General features: G+C 39.4%; 2 protein-coding genes across 3 annotated transcripts in view; one reads left to right on the top strand and one right to left on the bottom strand.

The window, feature by feature from the left end:
• The window catches only part of APBB3 (amyloid beta precursor protein binding family B member 3), a 54,250-nt gene extending 38,906 nt beyond the window's left edge, over nt 1–15,344 (bottom strand). The window contains exons 1-2 of the mRNA XM_032219177.1: nt 15,246–15,344; nt 261–439 (exon numbers count right to left, since the gene is read on the bottom strand). Of these exons, the coding sequence (XP_032075068.1) occupies nt 261–439; nt 15,246–15,294 (228 nt within the window). The 5' untranslated portion in view covers nt 15,295–15,344. The remainder of the gene's footprint in view (nt 1–260; nt 440–15,245) is intronic.
• A 1,098-nt stretch (nt 15,345–16,442) lies between these two features.
• LOC116510419 (SLC35A4 upstream open reading frame protein-like) lies at nt 16,443–20,530 on the top strand. 2 transcript variants are annotated; one of them, XR_004255639.1, is made up of 4 exons: nt 16,451–16,494; nt 17,572–17,645; nt 18,312–18,410; nt 19,805–19,961. XR_004255639.1 is itself a non-coding variant. In XM_032219975.1 (3 exons), the coding sequence occupies exons 1-3, from the start codon at nt 16,447–16,449 to the stop codon at nt 20,000–20,002; spliced, it is 345 nt and encodes a 114-aa protein (XP_032075866.1). In that variant the 5' UTR covers nt 16,443–16,446; the 3' UTR covers nt 20,003–20,530. The 2 variants fall into 2 exon arrangements, 1 of the variants encoding a protein (XP_032075866.1); XM_032219975.1 differs by lacking the exon at nt 17,572–17,645 and having other exon boundaries at nt 16,443–16,494; nt 19,805–20,530.
• The last annotated feature ends 4,288 nt before the right edge of the window (nt 20,531–24,818 follow it).

The raw sequence follows: 24,818 nt of genomic DNA, 5'->3' as shown, positions 1-24,818 counted from the left end.
TAATAGTGATTACCCTGCAGTTGCCCTACAGCCTCCAAAAAGAGCGGGAAAGCACTCCCCATTCTTGCACACTTTTTGGAGGCTTCAGAGGCTGCACAACAGTATACCAACATGCCCCAGGCATGTCATCAAAAATTACATGTCATGTCATTTGTGACATGCGTTTCATATGCCATAACCAGTTTATAGTAATAGGACTGATGATAATAGGACGAGTTAATAGTAAACAGTAATAAGATTGATAGTATGTCAAAGGGTACCGTTTCTGGAAATGCAGCTTCCCCAGCATCACCCACACCAGAAGTGCGAGAAGGGTGTTGCCACTGAGTGGTTCCTGTGGGCACATGCCAGTAATAAGTACCGGAAGAATCATGGATTTTCCTCCATCCCGAAGGAAGGTCGAGCTCTCCTTCCATATTTTGGTCATTCCACAGGTTATCTAAAAAGAAAAGATATGCTGATTCTAAAAATGGAAATTTAATTTTGAACCATTGGGATAATATTAAAAAGAAAGGTAAATCAAAATGTTATTTTGCTTTGTTTTGTTTTTATTTTAGAGCTATGGAAATTCATTCTGTGGTTAGTTTATCATTTCAGCTGAATCAATGTCTACAGTTTCTTCCCTAACAAGCTAAAGCTAAAAATCACTACTCATGATTGTACCACAGAAACTGAAAATTAGTTGGAAGTCACTTTAAATGATAGAATACACAAACCAGGCATGTTGTTTATACTTATCTCCAATCATCCCAGTCCAGTGGTGGGTTTCAAAAATTGTTCGAACTTACTCTGTGGGTGTGGCCTCCTTTGTGGGAGTGGCTTGCCACCCATGTGACCGGATGGGAGTGGCTTGCCGCCCATGTGACCGGATATGAAGATGCCGACGACATTTGTCAGAACCACCTTAAATTACCTCACACACAGCACTGGCATGCATAAGAATATGATGTAAACTTGTTCTTTAAAAGGCATCTTTGGTTTGCGTTAAAACAACTTCAACACATGCAATGTTCTGATTGCACCACAAACGCAGTAGTCATCCTTACCTTTCACAGAGGCACTGAGTTTTATAAATATGAGCATGATAGTGTGGAATAATCATATCCAAGGACCAGTGGTGGGTTTCAAAAATTTTTGGAACCTCTTCTGTAGGTGTGGCCTGCTTTCCGGGTCCACTGGTGGGACCTCTTCTAACCGGTTCGGTAGATTTGACGAACCGGGTCTACCGAATAGGTGCGAACTGGTAGGAACCCACCTCTGTCCCAGTCCTACCCAAAGATCATCCAAGATATACAGCTGTTTTTATATCAAGACATCCATGGTTAATCTTTTAAAATGCTCAGACATGCCTGCAAGTACAGTTCACACTGCCAAGGAAGCACAGGAGGTGGCAATCAGATTTCCCATTTGTGATTGCATTTCAATTTATTGTATTTGTAGTTATTGATATAACTACATGTGGACAACTCCACTCACTTGCAGGACTCCGGCATAGAACATTGAGGGTCAATTTTGGGGATACACCTTGACCTGTGGAGATGATTGCTCTTAGAATAAAATAAAGCAGCCTCCAAATAGCAACTGTTTTATCTGCATCAGCCCATAGAATAGACTCCATATAAATGGACCTGTTTGTGCAATATGCTGTTCTGGAAAAGATAGAATAGATAAATAGAATTCTTTATTGGCGAAATGTGATTGGACTCACAAGAAATTTGTCTCTGGTGCATAAGCTCTCAATGTTCATTCAAACAACAAAGGGATAGGTCGTATATCATTGATCATAGTTATAATAATTAATCATAAGATACAACAACAAGCGATAATCATAGATACCAATAGGAGAAGTTAGTAAGAAAGATGAGAAGATAAGAAAGAATGAGAGAAGAAGTTCTGGAGAAGCCAGAGTTTAAGCACAGTCTTTCAATTCATCAGTTATGCAAGCACAAAAAGATTTAACTTCAAGGGCAGGAGTGTTAAACTCACGCTGTCACGGCGTCGTTACATTATGTATCAGGATTTTCTATCCCTATTGCTAAAATGGTCATGGGCATGGTCAGAGAGTGACACTTCCGGCATGCAGATCCGGAGTTTGACAGCCCTGTTCTAGGGTGATCAACAAAACTTAATTAATAATTTAGTGACTGACTCCTGAATGAATCCCAACGATGAATACAAAAATGTTGGGTATTTGGATGTCTGTGTCCAATGAGAATTTGTCAGGTGACAATTTGTTTGGAGGTGCCCCATTAACATTGTAAAATTGGATTTTCAAAACCATGTTATTCATCAGCAAAGGCTCTTGAATGAATTTAGCAATTGTGAGAGAAGATCTGTCATTTTATGAATGCTAACTGGTTAAAAACAGAAAGCCAAACATAAGAATCAGCAATTTTCTCAACAAATCTGTCTTGAGCAAAGTGTTTTTAAATATGTTCCTAAGTAATCTTGACTTAAGGAGCCAGTGTGGCATAGTGGTAAAGGGCAGGATTGGGTGCAGAGAAACCCAGGTTCTAATCCTCCTTCACTACAGTAGGCAGCTGGGTGATCTTGGGACAGTTTCCCCTTAATCAACATCAGACTCTGCAGCAATCTGGATGAAAAACAAAACTCTTCATCACATCCTGGTTTCCCTGTGTGAAGTAGCTGAATGCTGTGCAAAACAGGTGGACCCTAAAGTTAAGCAGGATCTTTAGCTTGTGGGGTGGGGGGAAGCAATGGAGGGATCACAAGATCAAAGTGTATAAAGTTATAGCAAGACAAGGAGAAAGTAGATGGAGAAATTACTTCTCAAAACATTAGGATTAACATATATCCATTGAAGGCGATTGGAAGAAATATTTAAAAACAAAACAAAACTCACATTGCACAAGAGTCAACACCAATTGGATTATATATAATAGATCAAACAATCAATTATTTATGTCAAACTCAAGAGTATCCTATTTATGGAGATATGTTGTATACCACTTCATAGTGCTTTACAGCCCTTTCAAAGCATGTTACAGAATCAACATATTGCCCGCGCGAAAGCATCCTATTGTTCCATCCCACCCCCTTTGTCCAGTCCAATGCCATTCAATGGTAGTGTGTAGGTGTTTTGGGAACGCCTGGGGTTTGGAGAAATTGTCATTATTTTCCCAGCGTCTCTGGCATCCCGGAGTCCTTGAAGGTGGTACAAACTGTTTCAAAGCATCCCTGGTCTTCCTCAACTGTCATTTCTCCTCCCCCCCCATCACATACTAACATATTAAAATGTTTACTATCCATTTCTTTATCCCTCTTCCCTCCCCTCAAGGTCTTTGATGGCAGAATATCAGCGAGGCTCCAAGCCGAAGATGACAGACTTGAAAATGGCATCCTGCTTCTCTTAAAGATCCATCATGAGAACTGAGATTAATTACATAGCTGAATCCAGGCACATCTAGAAAGCTCACCTTAAATTATGTTGAAACTTCTGGAAAAGTTAGGTTAAAAAAGTTTACACTGATAATAATATTTTTCTTTGGCATGCTTTTTTTTTTCATTTCATGTTTTACACGAATGTTTTCAGTCAACTTTTTGTAAATAGGTAGATAATTGTAAATCAAGTCACTTTAGAAATAGAGAATATTGCATGATATAATTATTAATAATTCAAAGAGTTTTCCATGTGAAAGTATCACAAAACTCTTAATAGACTTCATAGCCAATTTCGTTGTATTTATTTTGTACAATGACAATAAAGACTATATAGTATATACTATACCAGTGTTTCTCAACCTTGGCAACTTGAAGATGTCCGGACTTCAACTCCCAGAATTCCCCAGCCAGCGAATGCTGGCTGGGGAATTCTGGGAGTTGAAGTCCGGACATCTTCAAGTTGTCAAGGTTGAGAAACACTGTACTATACTATTAAGATCTTCAAAACCAAAGCTAGCCATATCTTTGTATTATAAGTATTCTTAAAAATTTACAGCCTGTATTTTGTACTCTACTCCACATAAAGTTTTATAAGTATTTGTCCACTGATTAAGTAAATAGGGCACACATACCACACAAAATTAGGGACTGAGCACAACCCCATTCCAAAACTGTCTAGATCACAGATGTCAAATTTGATTGTGTCATGTGACATATCACGATGTATCGCAATGTTTTTTGCCTTTGCGGAGTCAGGGTCAGTGTGGCCTGCGTGTGATGCATCCAGCCCGACAGCCACCTGTTTGACACCCCTGTTCCAGATCCTCCAATGTGAACTGGAGGAATTACATGTAAATGGCAATCTGGGCATTTCACAATCAATGAAAACATCTGATACAAACAGAAATGATTTATAATCGCCTGAAGTTATGACAATGCTGAAAAAAATGACTTACGTCCTGTCCTCCCACTCATTGCAGCATCTTTGCAGCTATGTGATCAAAATTGGGACACTTGGTAGGGGCATGTATTTAAGAGAGTTGCCATAGGGTTGTCCCATGGTTATATGATATCGTTTGCAATCTTCCCAGGAGGCTTCTGACAAGCAAAATCAGTGCAGGAAGCCAGATTAGTTTAATGACTATGTGATTCACTTAACAGCCATTGCTCCTATTTTTTAAAAGACACTAAGTACAATATTTACATAGTACCTTTGTAGTATATTATCAGACATGTGGATTCGTCATTGCCTGCCAGTCTCACAAGACATCACTGTATTTCTGGCTTCTAGATCCCATCACTTCCCTTTAGCTAAACAAGCAACAGATTAAAAGATTAACAGAGTTGCAAGGGACTTTATAGGTCATCTAGTCCAACCCCCAGCTCTGGCAGGAGATCCTACACCATTTCTGACAAATAGCAGTCCAATCTCTTCTTGAAAGTCTCAAGTGATGAAGCTCCAGAGGTGGATTCCTACCAGTTCTCACTTATTCGGTAGAACTGGTTCGTCAAATCTACTGGACCGGTTAGAAGAGGTTCCACCAGTGGACCCAGAAAGCAGGCCACACCTACAGAAGAGGTTCCAAATTTTTTTGAAACCCACCACTGCTAAAGGGTTAGGGGTGCAAGGATCTTGTAACTTGACAGCTTTAAGACTTGCATGCTTCAATGCCAGAGTTCCTGAGCCAACGTGACTGGAGAAGGAATTCTGAGAGTTGAAGTCCACAAGTCTTAAAGCTGTCAGGTTTGAAGACCCCTAGTTTTTTTTCTAAAGGGTTAGGGGTGCAAGGATATTGTAATTTGACAGCTTTAAGACTTGCATGCTTCAATGCCAGAGTTTCTGAATAGCTACTTGGACTGACCTAAGTACTAATTTATAATTTCATATCCAGTCACTCCAGTAAGCCACTCCCATCCAGTCACATGGGTGGCAAGCCACTCCCACAAAGGAGGCCACACCCACAGAGTAGGTTCAAACAATTTTTGAAACCCACCACTGTGAAGCTCCCACAACTTCTGAAGGCAAACTTTTCCATTGGTTGATTGTTCTCACTGTCAGAAAGTTCCTCCTTATTTCTAGATTGAATCTCTCCTTGTTCAGTTTCCATCCATTACTCCATGTCCGGCCTTTGGAAAATAGCTTGATCCCCTCCTCTGTGGCAGCTTCTCAAATATTGGGACACTGCTATCATGTCTCCCCTGGTCCTTCTCTTCACTAGACTAGCCATGCCCAGTTCATGTAACCTTTCTTCATATGTTTTAATATCCAGTCCCCTAATCATCCTGGTTGCTCTTCTCTGGACTTTTTCTATTTTTTTTTCAGTGTGGTGACCAAAACTGGATGCAGTATTCTAAGTGTGGTCTTACTAAGGCTTTATAGATTGGTATTAGTACCTCATTTAATCTTGATTGTATCCCTCTGTTAATGCCGCTGTATACTGCTGGCTCATATTTAGCTGGTTGTCCACTAAGACTCCAAGATCCCTCTCACAGTCACTGCTATTAAGCTTACTTTCACCCAATTTATATGTATACTTTTGGTTTTTCTTACCTAAGTGTAGGACTTTACTTTTCTCTACATTGAATTTCATTTTGTTAGATAGGGCCCAGTGTTCAAGTCTGTCAAGATCCATCTGGATCTTGAGCTTATCTTCTAGGGGGTAAGCTATTCGTGCCAGCTTAGTATCATCTGCAAATTTGGTAAGTTCCCTTTCTATTCCCTCAACTAAGTTGTTTATGAAGATTTTGAAGAGTACTGGGCCTAAGACGGAAACTTGTGGTACCCCACCGCTTACTTCTCTCCATGTAGACTTAGATCCATTAAGGACTACTTGTTGAGTATGGTTTGTCAGCCAGTTGCGAATCCATCTGGTGGTGAGGCTATCTATCCCACTTTTTTCTAGCTTACGAAGAAGTAGATTGTGGTCTACTTTGTCAAATGCCTTGCTAAAGTCTAAATATATTATGTCCACAGTATTTTGCTGGTCTACTAATTTAGTCACTATGTTGAAGAATGAAATAAGTTTGATTTGGCATGATCTGGTTTTTTTTAAATGCTGCTTATTAGTTATTACTTTTCTCATTTCTAGGTGTTGGCAGATCTGTTTTATTATTATTATTATCTTTTCCAATATCTTCCGGGGTATTGATGTTAGGCTGATTGGTCTATAGTTTCCTGGGTCTGTTTTCCCCCCCCCCCCCTTTTTGAAGATGGGAACCACATCAGCTCTTTTGAAAAATGTGGTGCAGTGGTTCTGAAATGACATCTGCCAGCTCCTTTAGAAGTCTGGGATGTAATTCGTCAGGTCCTGGTGATTTATATTCATCAAGATCAGACAGGTGTCCTCTTACTGTTTTTTTTCTTATTTAACTTTTATTTCCAGTCTGTTTTTTACAGTAATGTTTCTGATAGGTTGGGCTATAGTTTCCTTTTGCATGAAGACCAATGCAAAGAATGAGTTAAGCAGCTCTGCTTTCTCTCTGTCGTCTGTTACCTCCTTACCATCTTCTCTCTTTAGTGGGCTAACTGCTTCCTTGATTTTTTTCTTGTTTTTTATATGTGGAAGAAACGTTTTTATTATCTTTGACTTTTGTTGCAAGTCTTTGTTCATTCTGAGCCTTTGCTTTCCTGACTTTGTCTTTGCAGATTCTGGCTATCTGCTGATATCCTGCCTTAGTTATGTATCCCTCTTTCCATTTTTTTGTACTTGTCCTTTTTCTCTTTCAATTTGTCAGAAAGACCTTTGTGCAGCCATGCTGATTTCTTCTTGGATTTCTTGTTTTTCTTTCTCGTTGGTACTGTGCTGGTCTGGGCTTTTATGATCATATTTTTCAGAGTTTCCCAGGATTCTTGAGTTGTTTTCCCCTTTAGGATTTTCATCCAAGGAACCTTTCCCAAGTTCTTTATGCCTGACTCTGGGTTAGCTTCCTATGTCTCCTATTTGGTGTTTGAGTTTGTCTTCCCTCCCATCCCTCCTTACTTTGTTATTTGCCTTGCTTTCTAGGAATTTTTGCTTGGAATTAGAGATTCAATTGGAGATCCTAAAGATTGGTAACCCTCCCCCCTCAATTTTAGTTTAAAGCCCTCCTGATAAGTTGAGCCAGTCATTTTCTGAAAACATTCTTCCCAGTCTTTGGGAGATGCAACCCATCCCTTGCCAAAAGCCCATCTTAGAGGTAGTATAGACCATGGTCCAGGAATCCAAAGTTCTTTTGGTGACACCAACCCTTTAGCCAGTGGTTCACTTCTAGAATTCTTTGTTCTCTAACTGGATGTTGTCCTTTCATTGGCAGTACAGATGAAAAATCTACCATATTTTTCAGACTATAAGATGCACTGGAGTATAAGAAGTACCAAGATTTTGAAAAGGCAAATTAAAAAAAAATTGCACTCTGCAGACCTCCCAAACCCTCTGCATGCCTTGTTTTTTGTGACATAGCTCAAGCATAAGCTTTGTTAAGCTTGTAGAGTGCTCCTGAGGGCTGGGAGACAAAAACAGGCAAAAACCAGCCTGTTTTTTGCTCATTTTTGCCCTCCCAGCTTCAGAAGCACTTTGCAGGCCTCCCAAAGCCTATGCATGTCCATTTTTTGCGAAGGGGAACGGGGTGTTGGGAGGCCAAAATTCTGTATTCAATGTATAAGATGCACCCAGATTTTCACCCACTTTTTTGGGGGAAAAGAGTGTGTCTTATACTCTGAAAAATATGTTTAATGAAGAAGTGTAAGTATGGTGACATTATGAGCATGGTACCTGTTAATGAAGACAGAAGTAAAAACGTTATATATAACTGGGTTTGTGGAGCAAAGGGAAGCTGATGAAAATATTTCAAATTATCCACTGCAAAAATCTCTTAATAGATAAAATCTTTTAATATAGCTCTTAAGCACATAATCAGCACTTTATTTTATACTGGATTATACAATCCCACTGTTTAGATCAGAAGTATAGAATATGAAACCATAAAGCCTTAGGTACAATCTCCAGAGATCCACATAAGTGCTTTCCAAATTGGCATAAAATTGTCTGGAGAATCATCTTAGGAACAACAGTATATTTAATTGTAATAGTTTTGCTCAGATTCTTCACTACTCACTGTTATTTGAGAGATAAATTGATCCATTGTTTTTGGAACAAATAAACAATAATTTACCCAAATTCACTTAATATGGGGGTTTTACATCTGTGCTGTCAAAATAAATTCAAGAAACATTTAATGTTTTTAAATGTTTGTTGAATTTGTGATCATATGGCAGACTGCTTTGCATTTTGGTTGATGGGTTAATTGTCAGACCTGGAAGCCAGGGGTGGGTTGCTAATCCCGTTCCAACCGGTTCGGTTGGAACGGGGCCGGTGGCGTCCTTGTGCACGCGCGCAGTTCACACATGCATCTTAGCGCCTGCGCGATGCTCCAGCTGCTCGCGGAGACTCACGCAGGCGCTGTATGTGCCATCCAGCTGCTCGCGGAGAATCGCGCAGGCGCTGTATGTGCCATGCGCCTGCATGGAAGCGCAGAAGCCTTCAAAGACCTGTAAGGAGCGCGGGCGGGCGGGTGGGCCCTTCGCCGTTCCCGGAAGTTACTTACTTCCGGGTTTGCCGACCAACCCGTTCGCGGGGACCGCCGCGAACTGGTTGAAACCCACCCCTGCTAGAAGCCATCTTTTACATTGGGCCTTCAGGCCTGCCACTTCTTTCATTGGAGATGTTACTTGGAACCCTGACATTAATCTTATTGAGGTAATTAGGTTGAAATAACAGAGTTTGCCTAATCAAGCTCTCATTGCCAAATCTCATTAAAAAGTTTGATATCTTAGAGTACTTCTCTCAATAATGATCCCTCACAGTTTTAGATGTGCAGTGTAGAAACAAAGAACATTCTGGGCTGCATATGCTCAAGTCTAAATCCTTTCTACTGCGATTGGTCTACAACCAGTTGATACTTTGTGATCTTGTGAACTGAGGAGCAGGAAAATCTATCTCAAACAAAGAAACCTATATGTAAAATGTATCCCAAAGACTTTTCTTTATTTTCAAGTAATTGTTGTTTCCTGGGGACTGCCTGAAGTTTTCTTGCCAACATTTCAGAAATGGTCCCCCCCCCCCCCGCTTCCTAAGGCCGAGATAATGGCTGGCCCAAGGTCACCCAATTGGCTTTGTGACAAAGGCAGAACTAGAACTCATGGTCTTCCAGTTTCTAGCCTGGTGTCTTAACCACTTCATCAAACTGGCTCTCTTAAGGGATTTTATCACTAAATGAAAAGAATATCTTACATTTTCATGATAGCAAATGTCTCCCCAATTCTCTCTACTTCTCTCATGTTTTCTTACTACTAGGAACCTCTGTTTTCATCAAAATTGATAAACCAGGGTGTAAGTTTCAGTCTTGTTAATTAGAGGAATGGATAAAAAATTATTATATTCTTCATACATTATTTCTTATTCGTGGAATCCTCTTTGAGCTTGGTTATTTCTTATAGATGTTTCATTACACAACTAAACAATATCATCACTACAAGTGAATGTGAAAGGCTACATCTCCACCAAAACTGGCAGGAAGAGGAAATTTATATAAATAAGGAACAACACATTCTCACACTGATGATATTACCTAGTTGACTGATGAAATTTCTCTAAGCAAACTATCTTAGAAAGCATCATGGACTTCACAGTTTAACCCTGTGCTACGTATACTATATTCTCTTCTATTGCAGTAGGTGGAGTTTGCCCTGCCAGATTTTGATGCAGGTATGGTTTTCTCCTTGATAATTTCTTGATTAGAATACTGTTTTCTGCTTGATCGTTTTTCTGGAGCTGCCAGAGAAAATGTTTCTGGTCTTTTTTTTGCCCTCTTAACTTTTTTTAATTCTCTCTTTTAAATGCTGTGGAAATATAGTTTATTTCTATGTGTTCAATAAAAATGTCATCAACAGACAATTAGAGGTAAACCATATCTTCCAGGAAATCCCTACCAATATTGGATTTGGCTTGAGTTTCTTTTTTTAATTTGGCTTTGAATTTCTTATTTTAATTATTTAAATACAGAAAATTTTTGGGAGGTGCCTAAAATGGGGAAAAAGAAAAATAACTCACTCTGGCTTTTACCTCTTATTTAGCTGCAAATAGAAAAGTTTATACAGAAAAAGAAAAGGAATAAAGACATTGAGTGCCTAGGAAAAAAATTAATGTAAAACTACGTGCTACTACATCCAAGCCTTAATTCTCGATACAAAGTTTATTTCACACAACAAACCTTAAGATATACCTGCATAAACACATGCATAGATTGTAATTTTAAATACATTTATTTGTACTTAAATGAAATAATTCATTAAAGATGAATTTAAATCATCAGGATTAGATGGATTACATCCCATGGTTCTGAAAGAGCTGGCAGATGTGATATCAGAACCCCTGGCCCATATTTTTCAAACATCATGGAGCATTAGGAAACTACCAGAGAACTGTGGGGGAAAGCAAATGTTAATCCCATCTTCAAAAAAGGGGAAAATGATTAAGGTAATTACAGACTGATCAGCCTGATATCAGTACCTGGGAAAGTCCTGGAAAGGATAATCAAGCAGTAGATTCGCAAGTAACTAGACACCAGAAAAGCAATTATGGGTAGTACTCAACTTACGATAATTTGGGTAGTGACTGTTCAATGTTCAACAGCACTGAAAAAAGTGACTTAGGAAAAAAAGTTTTTCACACTTATGATTGTTGCAGCATATCCATAGTCATGATTAAAATTCAGGTGCTTGCCAATTGACCCATATTTATGATGTTTCCTGTGTTCTTTGCAACATTCTGACAACCAAAGTCAGTGGGAAATCCAGATTCACTTAACAACTGTGTTACTAAATTAACAACTGCAGTGATTCACTTAACAGATGTAGCAAGAAAAGTTGTAAAATGGGGCAAAAATCACTTAACAAATGCCTCACTTAACAAATAGCACTTAGACTTACATACCATTTCACAGTGCTTTACAGCCCTCTCTAACTGGTCAGCATATTGTCCCTAACAATCTGGGGCCTCATTTAACTGATCTTGGAAGGATGGAAGGCTGAGTCCACCTTGAGCCTGGTGAGATTTGATATGCCAAATTGCAGGTAGCCAGCAGTCAGCAGAAGTAGTCTGCAGTACTGCAATCTAACCACTGCACCACTGTGTCTTAGCAACAAAAAAAAATGGGCTCAATTGTAGTGGTAAGTCAAGGACTATCTGTACTAGAAGACAACATAAGTTTGTTAAAAATAGATAATGCCAGATGAAACTTATTGCATTCCTTAACAAAATGACTAAATTAGTGGATCAGGGAAATGATGTGGACACAGTTTACTTGGATTTCAGTAAGGCATTTGACAAAGCAGGCCATACTCTACTTCTTGGTAAGCTAAAGCAAGATGGAATAGACAGCATCACCACCAGATGCATTCATAACTGGCTGGCCAATCGCACTCAACACGTAGTCATCAATGGAACTATATCTACATGGAGACAGGCATTCTGTGGGGTACCTCTAGACTCTATTAGGACCATTCTCTTCACAGAACAAGAACTCATCAGATTTTCAGACAACACCAAGTTTGGGGAATTGCAAATACAGGTAGTGCTCAACCAACGACCACAACTGAGCCCAAAATTACTGTTGCTAAGTGAAGCATTTGTTAAGTGAGTGTGCCTCATTTTATGACCTTTCTTGTCACAGTTGTTAAGCGAATCGCTGCAATTGTTAAATTAGTCAAACTGTTGTTAAATGAATCTGGTTTCACCATTGACTTTGCTTGTCAGAAGATCATAAAAGGGGATCACGTGACCCCCCCTCCCCCAGAGGCACTGCAACCATCATAAATATGAGTCAGTTGTCAAGTGTCTGAATTTTGATCACGTGGCCATGGGAATGGTACAATAGTTGTAAGTGTGAAAAATGGTCATAAATCTCTTATCAGTGCCACTGTAACTTTGAACAGTCACTAAATGAACTGTTGTAAGTCAAGGATTACCTGTACTTTAGAAGACAGGCTCACAATTCAGAAGGATCTTGACAGATTTGAGCATTGGGCCCTATCCAACAAAGTGAGAAAAGTAAGGTTCTACATTAGCCAAGAAAAATCAAATACACGGATACAGAATAGGCGCTACCTGGCTCAATAGTAGTAACTAGTGGACAACCACTTAAGTAAGAGCCAGCAATGTGCTGCAGCTGCCAGAAAAGCCAGTGCAGTCCTAGAACACATCAACAGAGGGAGAGCAACCAGATCAGGAGAAGTAATCGTACTGCTCTCTACTGAACTGGTAAAACCATACCTGGAATATTGCATCCAGTTCTGGCCACCACAATGTAAAAAAGATGTGGAGACCTTAGAAATTGTGCAGAGAAGAGCAAAAAAGATGATAAGGATTGAAGCTAAATTGTATGATGAACGGTTAAGGGAACTAGGTATGTCTAGCTTATCGAAGAGAAGGATTAGGAGTGATATAATACCAGTAGCTGTCTTTGAGTACTTTCATGTTGTCAGGAACTTAGAAATACAGTTTGCTCCAAGCTAAGCTCAGTTCCCTGCATGAACATATCAGTGGTTTTCATTCGTAGGGGAGTGCTTTTAACAGTGTCTTTTTTCAGGATGTCTTTTTCAACTTCCCAGTTTAGCCCAGTGTTCTGTAATTTCCTAATGGTCTCCCATCCAACCACCACCAGGTCCAGCCTTCTATAATTTATCAAGATTAGCCAAATAATAGTAGCATCATTACAGTTACTGACCAGTATTTCATACAAATGTAAGAAATTGCAAGGCTCATAGTAAAATACAAAACATTTTCTAGAAGTTAAATTATATAAAGTGGTTCAGAGAATGAAACACTATAAATACAAACAGTAAAACACTTTAAATATAAACATATAAAGCTAGTTAACTAAATTAGAACATTATTTTATGAATAAAATACTTACATGCTAAGTACACTAAGCATGCTACCAAGTGTGTGAAACATATCATGATCTATGAAATATATGATAAATAACAAAAGGTATAAAACATAAAACAAGAAGGCTCTAAAATATTGATATTTATGAAATCCTAAAATTAGGGGACTAATTTGGTACATAAAGCAATGGAAGCTAAATAAATTCTGTTTCTTTCCTGAATTCTTAGGGTTCTTGTCCAACAAGCAAAATTATTTTCTGATCTATCAGCAAGTGGAATTATGATTCTAAGGTACAAGTTGCTGAAGAAAGCCCACTGAGGAAACTTATGGACTAGAGTCTCATGTTCTTCTGGGTCACAGGGGCAGGCTCATTTTGTCAAAGGGGCATAATTATACCTTCCCCTGGTACTGCAGAGGGCAAGATATTAAAGTGGACTATGGAAAAAGCTTTACAGTGCACTGGGCAGTTAGTATTGAATAACTAATTTGCTGCATGAATGGTTTCCTGTATATATTCTGCCAATATTGATCACCTGATTTACCTTGCTCTGCCCAGAAAATTGTATCAGATACCTGCTGCTGGATTATCAGTCTAGCTCTTGTAACCCAATGGCTAGAAGGGCTTTATATGAGTAACTGCTCTTGTGTAAAACATTTTGAATTCTGACTTTCCAGAAAAAGGAAACATTATCCAGAACAAGTGTGACAACCAAGGACTCTCTGGAAAAGTGAAGCTTAAGCCAGAAATAAAGCTAACCCTAACCCTAGCTATAATTTAGCAACCTTGTAATGTTACACACACACACACACACACACACACACACACACACACTACACCTTCATTCACATATGGCACAAAAGCTTCACTTTTATGAAGTCATAAAGTCATCAGCTGTTGAGACTGTTAAACTCATAACAATTTGGGACAAACCACAATATGAAAAATCAATCCAGGAAAGTTGCTCTTCAGATAAATAGACTGAGATATTAAATATATCTACATTCTAATGCAACAGTAAGAGCATAATTGATCTAATCGATATGAATGAGGTTTTCACAGTCAGGATTTTAAGACCTTTGCTGAAGATATAGCATTTTCATATTTATTTCTATTCTGAATATGCACAAAAAAAATAAAAACGAGAAAAACATTAAGGGAAAAGGTAACACTGCTGAGGAACCAAGGGAAATGGATAAACTTATTTTCCTACCCTCTCTTTTCAGCACCACGGAAAGCTGCCTAAAAATAGGTCGCCAAAAAGGTTGGCCCCCCAAAAAGACGAACCCGGTAAAACTGCACATTACAGGAAATGGATTTTTCAAAGCTGCCTTCCCGTTATCCCCGCTTTCTTTCACCATGGAAACCAGTTATGAATGTCTTCACATTGATATGGGACAAGACGTAAGCATCTTTCTCCCCGACCAGCAGGCGGCAAAGGTAGCCACTTGCGTTTAATTAAAAAAAAAAAGGCAGGGTACATGGCCCATTGAGGCAACGACATAATCTGCTAAAAGCGGGAGGATGGAAGCCCCGTCCTTTTCACGCCATGCCATTCCCATCTGGACGCCGACATGAGCCCAGCGGCTGATGCCCCGGTCCAGGACGAGTGCACGAGGGTAGCCAGATAGGAATGGCCCCATCAGACCCCCTGCCCACTCTCCAATGAGGAAAGGCAGCCTTGACGTACTTTCCAAAACCCAGACGCGCACACTCATGTTCTAGTGGGGAAGTCAATCGAAACGCACCCAATGCTTCCCGGGCCCCACTGCTTTCTTAGGTCTTGGCCGGCCGCGTGGCCAGCGGGTCCGAAGTTGCTCCCACCCTGTCCCACCTGAGGCCGCCCGTCCCTCCTCCCACCTAGGGGCTCTCCCCTCCCTTCGCTTTCGCCGCGCCGGTCCTGCGGCTGCTACTCTCACCATCGCAGTTGACCAGGATGATGGCCAGCATGTAGTCCTTGCCCAGCATAGCTGCCTCGCTCGCTCCGGAGGCAAGGTGTTGTGCAACCCGGCAGGGAGGGAGGGAGGGAGCAGCGATGGTGCGGCAGAGGGTGACGCCGAGTTTGGGCTCGGTGGGCGGAGCCGAGCCGAGCCAAGCGAAGGAGAGAAGGAGGGGCTGAGGGGGCTGAGGGTGATGATGCCAGCATGCAATGTAGCTCGAGCCGGGCTGAGTTCAGTGGGACTTCTTTTTCCATGAAGGAAGCCCAAGCTGGCAGCGCCACTTACAGGCGAGAGGGCGCATTGATTTCTCCCAAACCTGCGGCTTGCAACAATCCGAGGTGGGGAAAGAAAGCAAAAGGCTGATCTGCTGAACCAAACCCTGATCTTCCTGTTGTCATTTGATGTTTACGCTAATGCCACTTGAAACCACACCCAAATCGGACACAACGGTCTGGTGGAGCAGTGAAAGTGTTGAACTCAGAGCAATTCCAGTCCACCGACGCTCATGTATCATATATTTGGGAAAGTCTTGGCCCCACCTCAATCACGGGGTTGTGGTGGGGGGAAATAACGGAGGGAACGCTAGTTGCCGCCGCCTTGACCACCCGAATAAAAAAGCGGAACTGAAAAAATACATTAGTAGAAGAATGTTGATAATGCTTTGGGGAGAGAGGAAGACAGAATGAAAGGAGATGTCATGGGGGGGGAGGTCCTCTACATTCCTGAGTTCTCGAGAAGAAGATGGGGATTTAAATGCAAGAACAACCGCAGAAGATTTGTATCTTATAGCGTCAGTCAGTCCTTAAGTTTTCTATGAACTCGATTACCTTGAAAATTGATACTCTGGTCTATTCCGAATGATTTTGGATTAAAAGTCGGTAAACGAATAATGCTAAAAGACTTGGGACGCATGTTTATTTCAATTACAAAAGTGCCTATTCCAGCTCCTGGCGTACTTAATTCATCTGGCTTTTAAACCGCTTTGCTACACTGAATTTCAAACATCCTCTACCAATTAAGATAGTCTGACTTTAACGCAGCATCGACTGTCGGCTTTTGCGTTTGTATGGACATTGACAACCATATTAAAATCGGGACTTCCCCACTCATTTTCATAACCAATTTCCAAAGTAAGCCTTCACGTGCCAAATCCACAAGCGTCGCGCTTTCTTCTGCGCATATGCAGAAGAAAGCTGAACAATTTCCGGTTAAAATGGCGGACGATAAGGTAGGCGCGCTCGTGTGGAAGCGTCTTGTTGGCTCCGGATTTTCACTCGCGCTCGGTCTTTCTTCTCTGGTCCTCCAAAGGGGTAGATGGGCAGCTGCATTGGTCAACCTACAACTTGTCGTGTTTTGTTAGACATCTTGTTTTTGCAATCTGGCTTTGGACCCGGAATCGGGTAGTCCGTGAAAAATCGAATCCCAATAAATCAACTTTGGGGATTAGGGTTATTTAGACACCTTCCCAAACCGGCTATCGAACTCCAACTATCATATTTTTTGCCACCTTAAGCCAGAGATACTAAAACTTTTGCTGCCCCGTGCAGAAACTCGTGGAGTTGGAATTAGTCGATTTTCCTAATCGTGATAGTCACGATTTTTTTTTTTTTTTGGCTTAAGCATGGAGGAACGCATGGATCCTCATGACATTTTCATAATATTTCACCTTAGTTGACGAAAGGTATCCCCCAAGGGCCATATCACACATAGAGCTGAGCCATTCTCTGCATTAATTCATATGATTCGTGAGAAACTATGCCCAAACTATTTATTTTTGCACCATCTAAAATTTTGTTCATTCCTTAAATTTGGTGGTGATTCACTGCCGGAAAAAAAAACTCTGGGCGGCTCCCAATATAGTGAACACAATAAACAAATAGGAACAAGATACAGAAGAATAAGAACAAAAATCATATTTTAAAATGGTTATTCCTTTGGTTTTGATTTTGCATATGGATTTGAGAATGGATTTTTTGGAACCCCCATATTAAAATTCAAGGAATTCATTAGGATTTCTCCAGATAATCCATATTTTGTGTCATAGTTCCATGAAGTACAGAATCAATAATAATACTTATAATTTGATGGTGATTTTGGAAATACTGTACTGCTTTCAGTCTAGATTATCCATCTATATGCAATCTTTAATTAATTAGCCAAATTTTATTATGACAAGTTATAAATATATTTGATAAGTGCAACTGTAGCAGCTTTTCAATAACTTTGCGTTGTGTCACTATCATGGTCTCAGTCTATGTAGCTGTCTATGTAACCTAATACAGATTCTCTCCCCTTCTCCCAGCAGGTGTGCATGGGATCAAGGGGGGACCGATTTCAAAAGCAATATTGCATCACGGCAATGCAAGCTTTATTTCTATCGTATGTACCTATGTATGTACTCCTGTACAAAAGAGACATAGCTTACAATGTGCTTTGTTTTCATCATTTTGATGAAGGGATAAATCCTGCAGAATAGAATAATAAGATGATTTGCCTCCTCAATAGCTAGCCATGCTTTGATGGAAGCAGCATATTCCTATTTCTCCTAAGTACTTCGAACCTCCGTCTTTGAACTATGAATAGGTAGGATGTTAGTTGGAAGTTGAGACATAACATGGTTAATGGGAGTGCCTGTGTTAAACTGTATGTCTGAATGTAGGTCTCTAACCCTAAGACCTGGTTATATACATGATGCAAACCTTGGTAAACAAAAGTTGCCTGCTGCTGCTGGTAGTTAATATTCGAAAAATAGTCCACTAATAAATTCCTATTTCCTGCTCTGAAAAGCATACAATTAAATTGTGTTACATGAATGTATGGCATTGTTTTTAATTTTATGCTCTTGGAGAAGTCAGACACGTTTAAAAAAAGATCCAGTATCTTCCTGATGTAGTAATAGTGATAGATTCACACAGATTAGACTTTAGCAAAATTCTTGGAATTGCTGGACGGCTGTGGTCCTCAGTTCTTTGCTTTCTGGAACAAAGATACTGAACTAGATTGTGCATGCAATTTGGAATGTGCTTTTTTGTTTCCAATATATAGGATTCTCTGCCAAAATTGAAAGATCTTGCTTTTTTGAAGGATCAGTTGGAAAGTTTGAAACGAAAAGTTGAAAATGAAGTACAGGCTGGAGTGGGGCAGGTAAGAATGGAGTTTCTTTGTTTTCCCAGTAAATGTCTTTCATTTGCTACAGGATGCTTAATTATAAATGTCAACAACATTTGCTGATTAACATCCTGTTAATATTCCATCAAAAACATAATTTTTAAACCATAATAAACATACAATCACCACCCACCTACTCACTCCCAAAATAAAAATGGAGATTCAGCTGTACTGGACAGCCCTTCATTTCCTTTAAATTGAGAGTTTACTGTATAGTTGTATCTGTTAATGCACCACAATATTTATTTGTTTAATGTATCCAACATAACTTCCTCCTATTTTTCCCAACAACAACCCTATGAGATGAGTTGGGCTGACTGGCCCAAGGTCACCCAGCTAGTGTTCATGGTTTTTAGGGCTATATAAAGAATGAATATTATGATTTATCCATTAATACATTATTAATGCAGTGGATTATGTTTGATTCAAATATAAATAGAAAACTTCTTGATCTCTGTCAGAAATAGCCCAATTAAGTTTGCTTATTAAAATTTAATTAAGGTTTTGAAATATAGAAAAATAAAAGGACATCATGAGATAAGATCAATTCTCCAATTGTTTTCAATTCAAGACTAAAAGGTTAGGACTAGAAAGTTCTAACTCTTTTAGTGAAGCCACATAAAAGGTTTCTGCAATTTCTCCACGATATCACATGAACAATACCAAATGAAAGAGGAGTATAGCAGTTTCTACTAATAATAATCCAGATTCTGGAGATATTTGTGATGCAAAAGGCATGTCTAAAGGCCAATTATACAACAAATAAATTGTCTTGTTTCAATAATAAGAAAATGAATCCAAGCTTCTGAATTCTTATATATGGAAATCTTTTAATTATATCTGTCTCCTAAAAGTCAATGGTTCCACCACAAATGCGCGAACGACAAAAGCGCGCCTGACTAAACCACGGTGACAAAACCGCGCCGACAAAACCGCACCGACGAATGAGCGCTGAAGCGCGCCGACAACAGCGCGCCGACAGAAGCGCGCTGTAACCCTAACCCTAAACCAAACCCTAAACCTAACCCTAAACCTAACCCTAAACCTAAACCTTACCTTAACTTAAATCGCGCTTCTGTCGGCGCGCTGTTGTTGGTGCGCTTTTGACATCGCGGTTTTAGCGGCGCGGTTTTAGCGGCACGCTTTTGACGTTCGCGCATTTGTTGGGTCACGAAAGTCAATAGTTAGGTCCACTGCATGCAATTTAAACATTGTTTATTAGTTGTTTAATACCTCAATTAGTACTTGTCTGCAACTGGAATTGATATACTGTATGTTTAATTAGTAACCATTTATTAACTTTGAATTCTAGAAAAAATATGTGAATTTTGGTTTTGCTCAGAGACCTTATCTTTTTCTTTTGTCAACAGGATGGCTCTTGGCTGGCCTCTCCATTTGTCAAAGGATTTCTTGCTGGATTTGTTGTAGCCAAACTAAGATCTTCTGCAATCATAGGCTTTTTGGTGGGGAGTTGTACTGGAGTGTTTGCTGCTCAGACCTATGCAATTCCTGATGTTGAAAAGACAGTCAAAGACTATTTCAATTCATCCAGGAAAAGATCAACCTAGAAATGCAACAATATTCATGCAACAGTATACTCCAGGGGGAAAATAATCTTTCAGCTTCTCATCTCTTTCAGTTCTACATAGATCAAAACATTTAGCTCCACTTTATTAACTGGAAAAGTGTTTTATAATGAACAAATAATAACATTTCAGCAGGTCTGCTTTTTAAGGTTCCTAGTTCTAGAATGAAACTGATGCCGCTTGCTTCAACTGTGCTGGGGTTTAGATCAGATGAGAGCTTGGGTTTGGATAGCAAAGCAGTCTCTCTCTAATGGAGCGAAAAGCAACTGATTCAGCATGCCAGCTATTAATGTGCCCATGCCAGGAAACACAGTGTGAGATACCAACTTTCTTCTAATCATGTATATATATATATTATACTGACATATGCATTTCATTTCTTTGTTGATTTGAGTGCTTATTTGTGCAAGCATCTACTTGCCACAAAGATAGTGTAGATTTCTTCTTTAAAAAACAAAAGATGCGCCTTCCCTTTTTTCTATACATCCTGAAAATTATCACTGAATATCAGTTGTCTTCTTGTTGTATTTTTGGTATTGTATTAAGTGGGTATTGCTGATCCTGACTTATTATCTCTAGTTGCTTTATACTTCTTTTTTAATTTTAATGGCTAGAGTCTTGCCACCACATTCTATTTTTAATTGCTTTGAAGAAATAATTATTCTTCCTGCACTGAAGGTTGACTCAGCATAGGCAACCTGCCCTTTTGGTACTTAAGAGCCTTAGATGCAGCTAGAAGCCCTCGGTGCTTCCGAGGGCTTCCAGCTGTATGACCCACCTTTGACAGATGGCTACATGTCACTCAGTTTAATCTTTCTTTACTTCAGTTAATCATTCTGGGACCCATGCTTTCGGATATTTCAGTTATCTCTAGTGAAAGACGCTGAAGACACAAGATCTTAATGAATCTCCAGAATCACTTCATGTATTTGTTTACTTGTTAAACTACCTTTTACTTAAGATCTTAAGGTAGTAGACAATGCCCCCCCCCATTTCCCCTCATAACAATTCTATGGGCTACATGAGAGTGATTGCCACAAAGTCTTCTGACAAGCTGCTTTAATCAGTTTTCCACCAATTACACTATACACTAAAACAGACTTTTTCTTTTTTCTTTCGCTAAATGTGGTAATTCATCTGTCAAGAAGCTAAGCATCTGGATTCCTAGAAGTTATCTCACTTGAGTGTATTTATTATATACTTAATATGTCCATTAAATGCATGTGCACAGGTGTGTGTGTGCACATAAATGGGCTGTCATCACTAGGTTGTAACACACACAAAGCCAATAGATGACAACAAAGATTTGGTGACTTCTTGCACTGGTTTCACTCTGAAATATAGCTGTAGCTACATAGAGCCACTATATCTAAGTTGCAAAATATGGATGAACCCTGGATGGCAGCAAATTTCGTGCAATATATCATTGAATCAAGTCTTTTCAAATAGTCCAAAGCAGATTGTGGGAGGAAAAATCCACAATACAGTATCAGATTTTATGTAATTCAGTTATATTTCATACAAGACCCTCTGCCAGATACAGGGTACATGATCTATGGTGGTCCAAAGTGGCATAGGAATATATGCCTTCTCTTTCCTATATACACTTTGAGAATTGCCTGTTGATATTGATCCACACGTTTACAAAGCTCTTATACCTCAACAAGCACTGGATTACACATTACAGTTTTCTCCTGTAAACAATACTATCCTAGGAAAATGGACATATCATGTAGTGTGGCCCAAAGGATTATATACCTTTCCTCCCTCTCCCTCTCCCTCTCTCTCTCTCTCTCTCTCTCTCTCTCTCTCTCTCTCTCTCTCTCTCTCTCTCTCTGTGTTTATACACACATACAAACATCTTCAGTTCATATATATATTGATGCATAAATAAATGGCCATAAATAAAAGTTATTATTAATATTCAGTGTATAAAAAGGACTGAATGGAATTGTTTATCATAAAGTATAATCCCTCTCTAAGATAACAGTTTTACCATAGACTACCAATTAATTTCTGTTTCAATCTAATCTCCTTAATGCCTGATGATAAAAGCAGATTCTTGTATAGAAGCCTATTTTTTCCCCATATGTGGTAAAAGTGCCTGGAACTTTAATTTTGTCTGCCAGATCTTCATTCCAGAAGACATTAAGAAATTGTTTTGTTTTAATGTGCGGTCATGATTTTGAAGAATCTGTTATGATAGTAAGAAAGTGTTTAGAAAGCGTTTTCTGGCTACCTAATGGCCAGATTTCTGAATCTTCAGAAAGGAAGGATTTTATGTTTTTTTTATAAGTAGCACTAGAATATTGTCTCCAAGATGCCCATCTCTGTCTCTGCAGCTTTTTAAAAATCATACATGGAGTTGTGTTGGAAGACGGTAAGCTCACCCAAGTGCCAGTTAATCACTCTGACGGGAGTATTTGAATTTTGTTCTTTTCTAAAGATTCACTCTAACACAAATGTCTTATAACATTAAGGTGATTAAGTGCCTTTTGCAAACTGTTCTGTTATTCTGTATTTTTGCTTTTATAAAGAATGTATTGATCCCATACTTTCCAAGATTAGATAAACACAAGCAACAATATAAACACAGTTCTTTTCTGTTCCATAAAGTTTACCTAATTTTTCTTTCCTGGATTTGCTAAATAGCATGTTTAAAACCACAAGTTTAAATGCTTGCTTTTCCAAATGATGTTCAGAAATGTTTTTATTTAAATTCAATTCCTTAATGTTGCCTCATAGAATGTAGTCCTATTTTATATTCTTTTTTTGGCCAAGTAGTTTTGAACTTCCTTATTTTTTATTATTTTGAGTATATCACGTAATTCTGATATCATTAGCATTTCTACTATACTGTAGCCAAATTAATAATTGCAAACAATATTTAGAAATAAGGCTATGCAGTATTTCCATTTATACTCTCCAGATGACTTGTGTAGATTTCTAAAATAGTTATGTTTCTTTCTTTGGTAAATACTTGTTTTATCTAGAGCATTCTTGATCTCTGATAAACTTAACAAAAAGAATGGTTTTTTTACATATGTGAATTGTGACTTCTAGGAATTTTTTAAAACTTGAATGTCACCAGTGTCACCAAACAATATCTAAACTGGAATATGAAAATGTTTACTGTTTGAATTGTATTTTTGTTTATTTGTTATAAGGGAAATTATTAAGAATTTTGTAAAATAATAATGATGTGAAATTTATCAATGAATGGTTAATAATAACGGGGTTCTTTTATCACCCAGTATTATTTGCTTAGCTTCAAAAGTTATCTAAAAATTTGGAATGATGAAGCATAATTATCCCACTATGTTATAATTATCCCTTTTACCAGTTGAATACTATGTTGCTTGGAATGTTCCCCCCCCCACATAATACACAGGGGTGGGGGCTTTAAAGAGAGAAGAGAGTGGCGGACTGAAATGAGCAAAGGGCAAGCAATGGCATAAAAGCAAAGAGGCCACACCTGCTTCCATTGCTCCATCCTGGGAAAGCATCTTGTGTTCACTGCAAGCCAACGTTTTCATCTGTAAGTCTACCCATTAATATTGCTCCATGTTAGCCAACAGATCATGCTATTTGCCTTCTGTAAACCTCTGCAGACTTGGCTGTAGCCCCAGGGTTCAAGCCAGTAGGTTAGGCTAACCTTGTTGGTATGCTTTTTATGAGGAAGATGTTATTCTCCAGATGCATGGATTATTTTTTTCATTGTCTAATATTTGTATATTGCCCATAGTCACTGTTCTGAGATGGGTAGCTATAAAATTAATGAATGGGTGGTGGCATGGGTTAGGAAGAGTGTGTGAGTGCCCAAGAATTGAAGCATGGGTCAGGGAAGATACATAGGAAGGCAGATGGAGAGAGGCAGTGCAGATCAGGGAGGATGTGTGTAGGTGCTCAAGAGGGGTGTGGGGCCAGTGAAGGCATGTAGCGCAGGTTGGTAGAGTGCATGGGGAATGACATGGGCCTGGAAGGGTGTTTGGAGGTTCCTCCCTGTTTCTTCTTCCCTTCCCAGCAAGAAGGTAAGTGGCTGCTGCTGAATGGAGGAGGGAGCAAGGAATTGCAAAGCTGGCTGGGAACTATCAAAACTTTGGAAATGAAGATCAGTAGCAGCAGCCAATAATATTGAAATATCCACACCTTCTCCAACTTTCATTGCCCCAAGAGTCCTGGATCCCAGATTTTGGATGAACATTTTAAGTTAGATTGTTTGAGGTACCTTGGTTCAAAAACTATCCTATGTTGCACCATTTTGCCCAGTTAAAGGTCATGAAAGCTAGAGTTTTAGTAGTCTATAAATTGTGAAAGTTCTTTGCAGTACTTTCATTCTGCAATTTAAAACTGTTGTTTTGCTGACTTGTAGCCAATTATTCTCTGCATTAGTTCCAGTTCTGCTGGCATTCTATTTTGAGTACAGTTTGGATATCTTACAGAAATCCATCTGACTAGACCTGGAGCATAAGTTGGACTCCAAACTCTTTTTGCAGTGGACCTCCAATTCCGTACCTATAAAGAAAATGTATGTACCCTCTTCCATTATATCCTGTGGCATTCAGTTATCAAGTGAGCCAGTGGTGGGTTTCAAAAATTTTTGGAACCTACTCTGTGGGTGTGGCCTCTTTTGTGGGAGTGGCTTGCCAGCCATGTGACTGGGTGGGAGTGGCTTGCCGGCCATGTGACCGGGTGGGAGTGGCTTGCCGGCCATGTGACCGGGTGGGGTGGCTTGGCAGTCATGTGACTGGGTGGGAGTGGCCAAGACGATGTCACTGAATTCTTTGCCCCAATGGAT

This window comes from Thamnophis elegans, chromosome 6 (assembly GCF_009769535.1).
Source record: "Thamnophis elegans isolate rThaEle1 chromosome 6, rThaEle1.pri, whole genome shotgun sequence".
NCBI classification, from domain to species: domain Eukaryota; kingdom Metazoa; phylum Chordata; class Lepidosauria; order Squamata; family Colubridae; genus Thamnophis; species Thamnophis elegans.
This window is presented reverse-complemented; position numbering and strand designations above follow the sequence as displayed.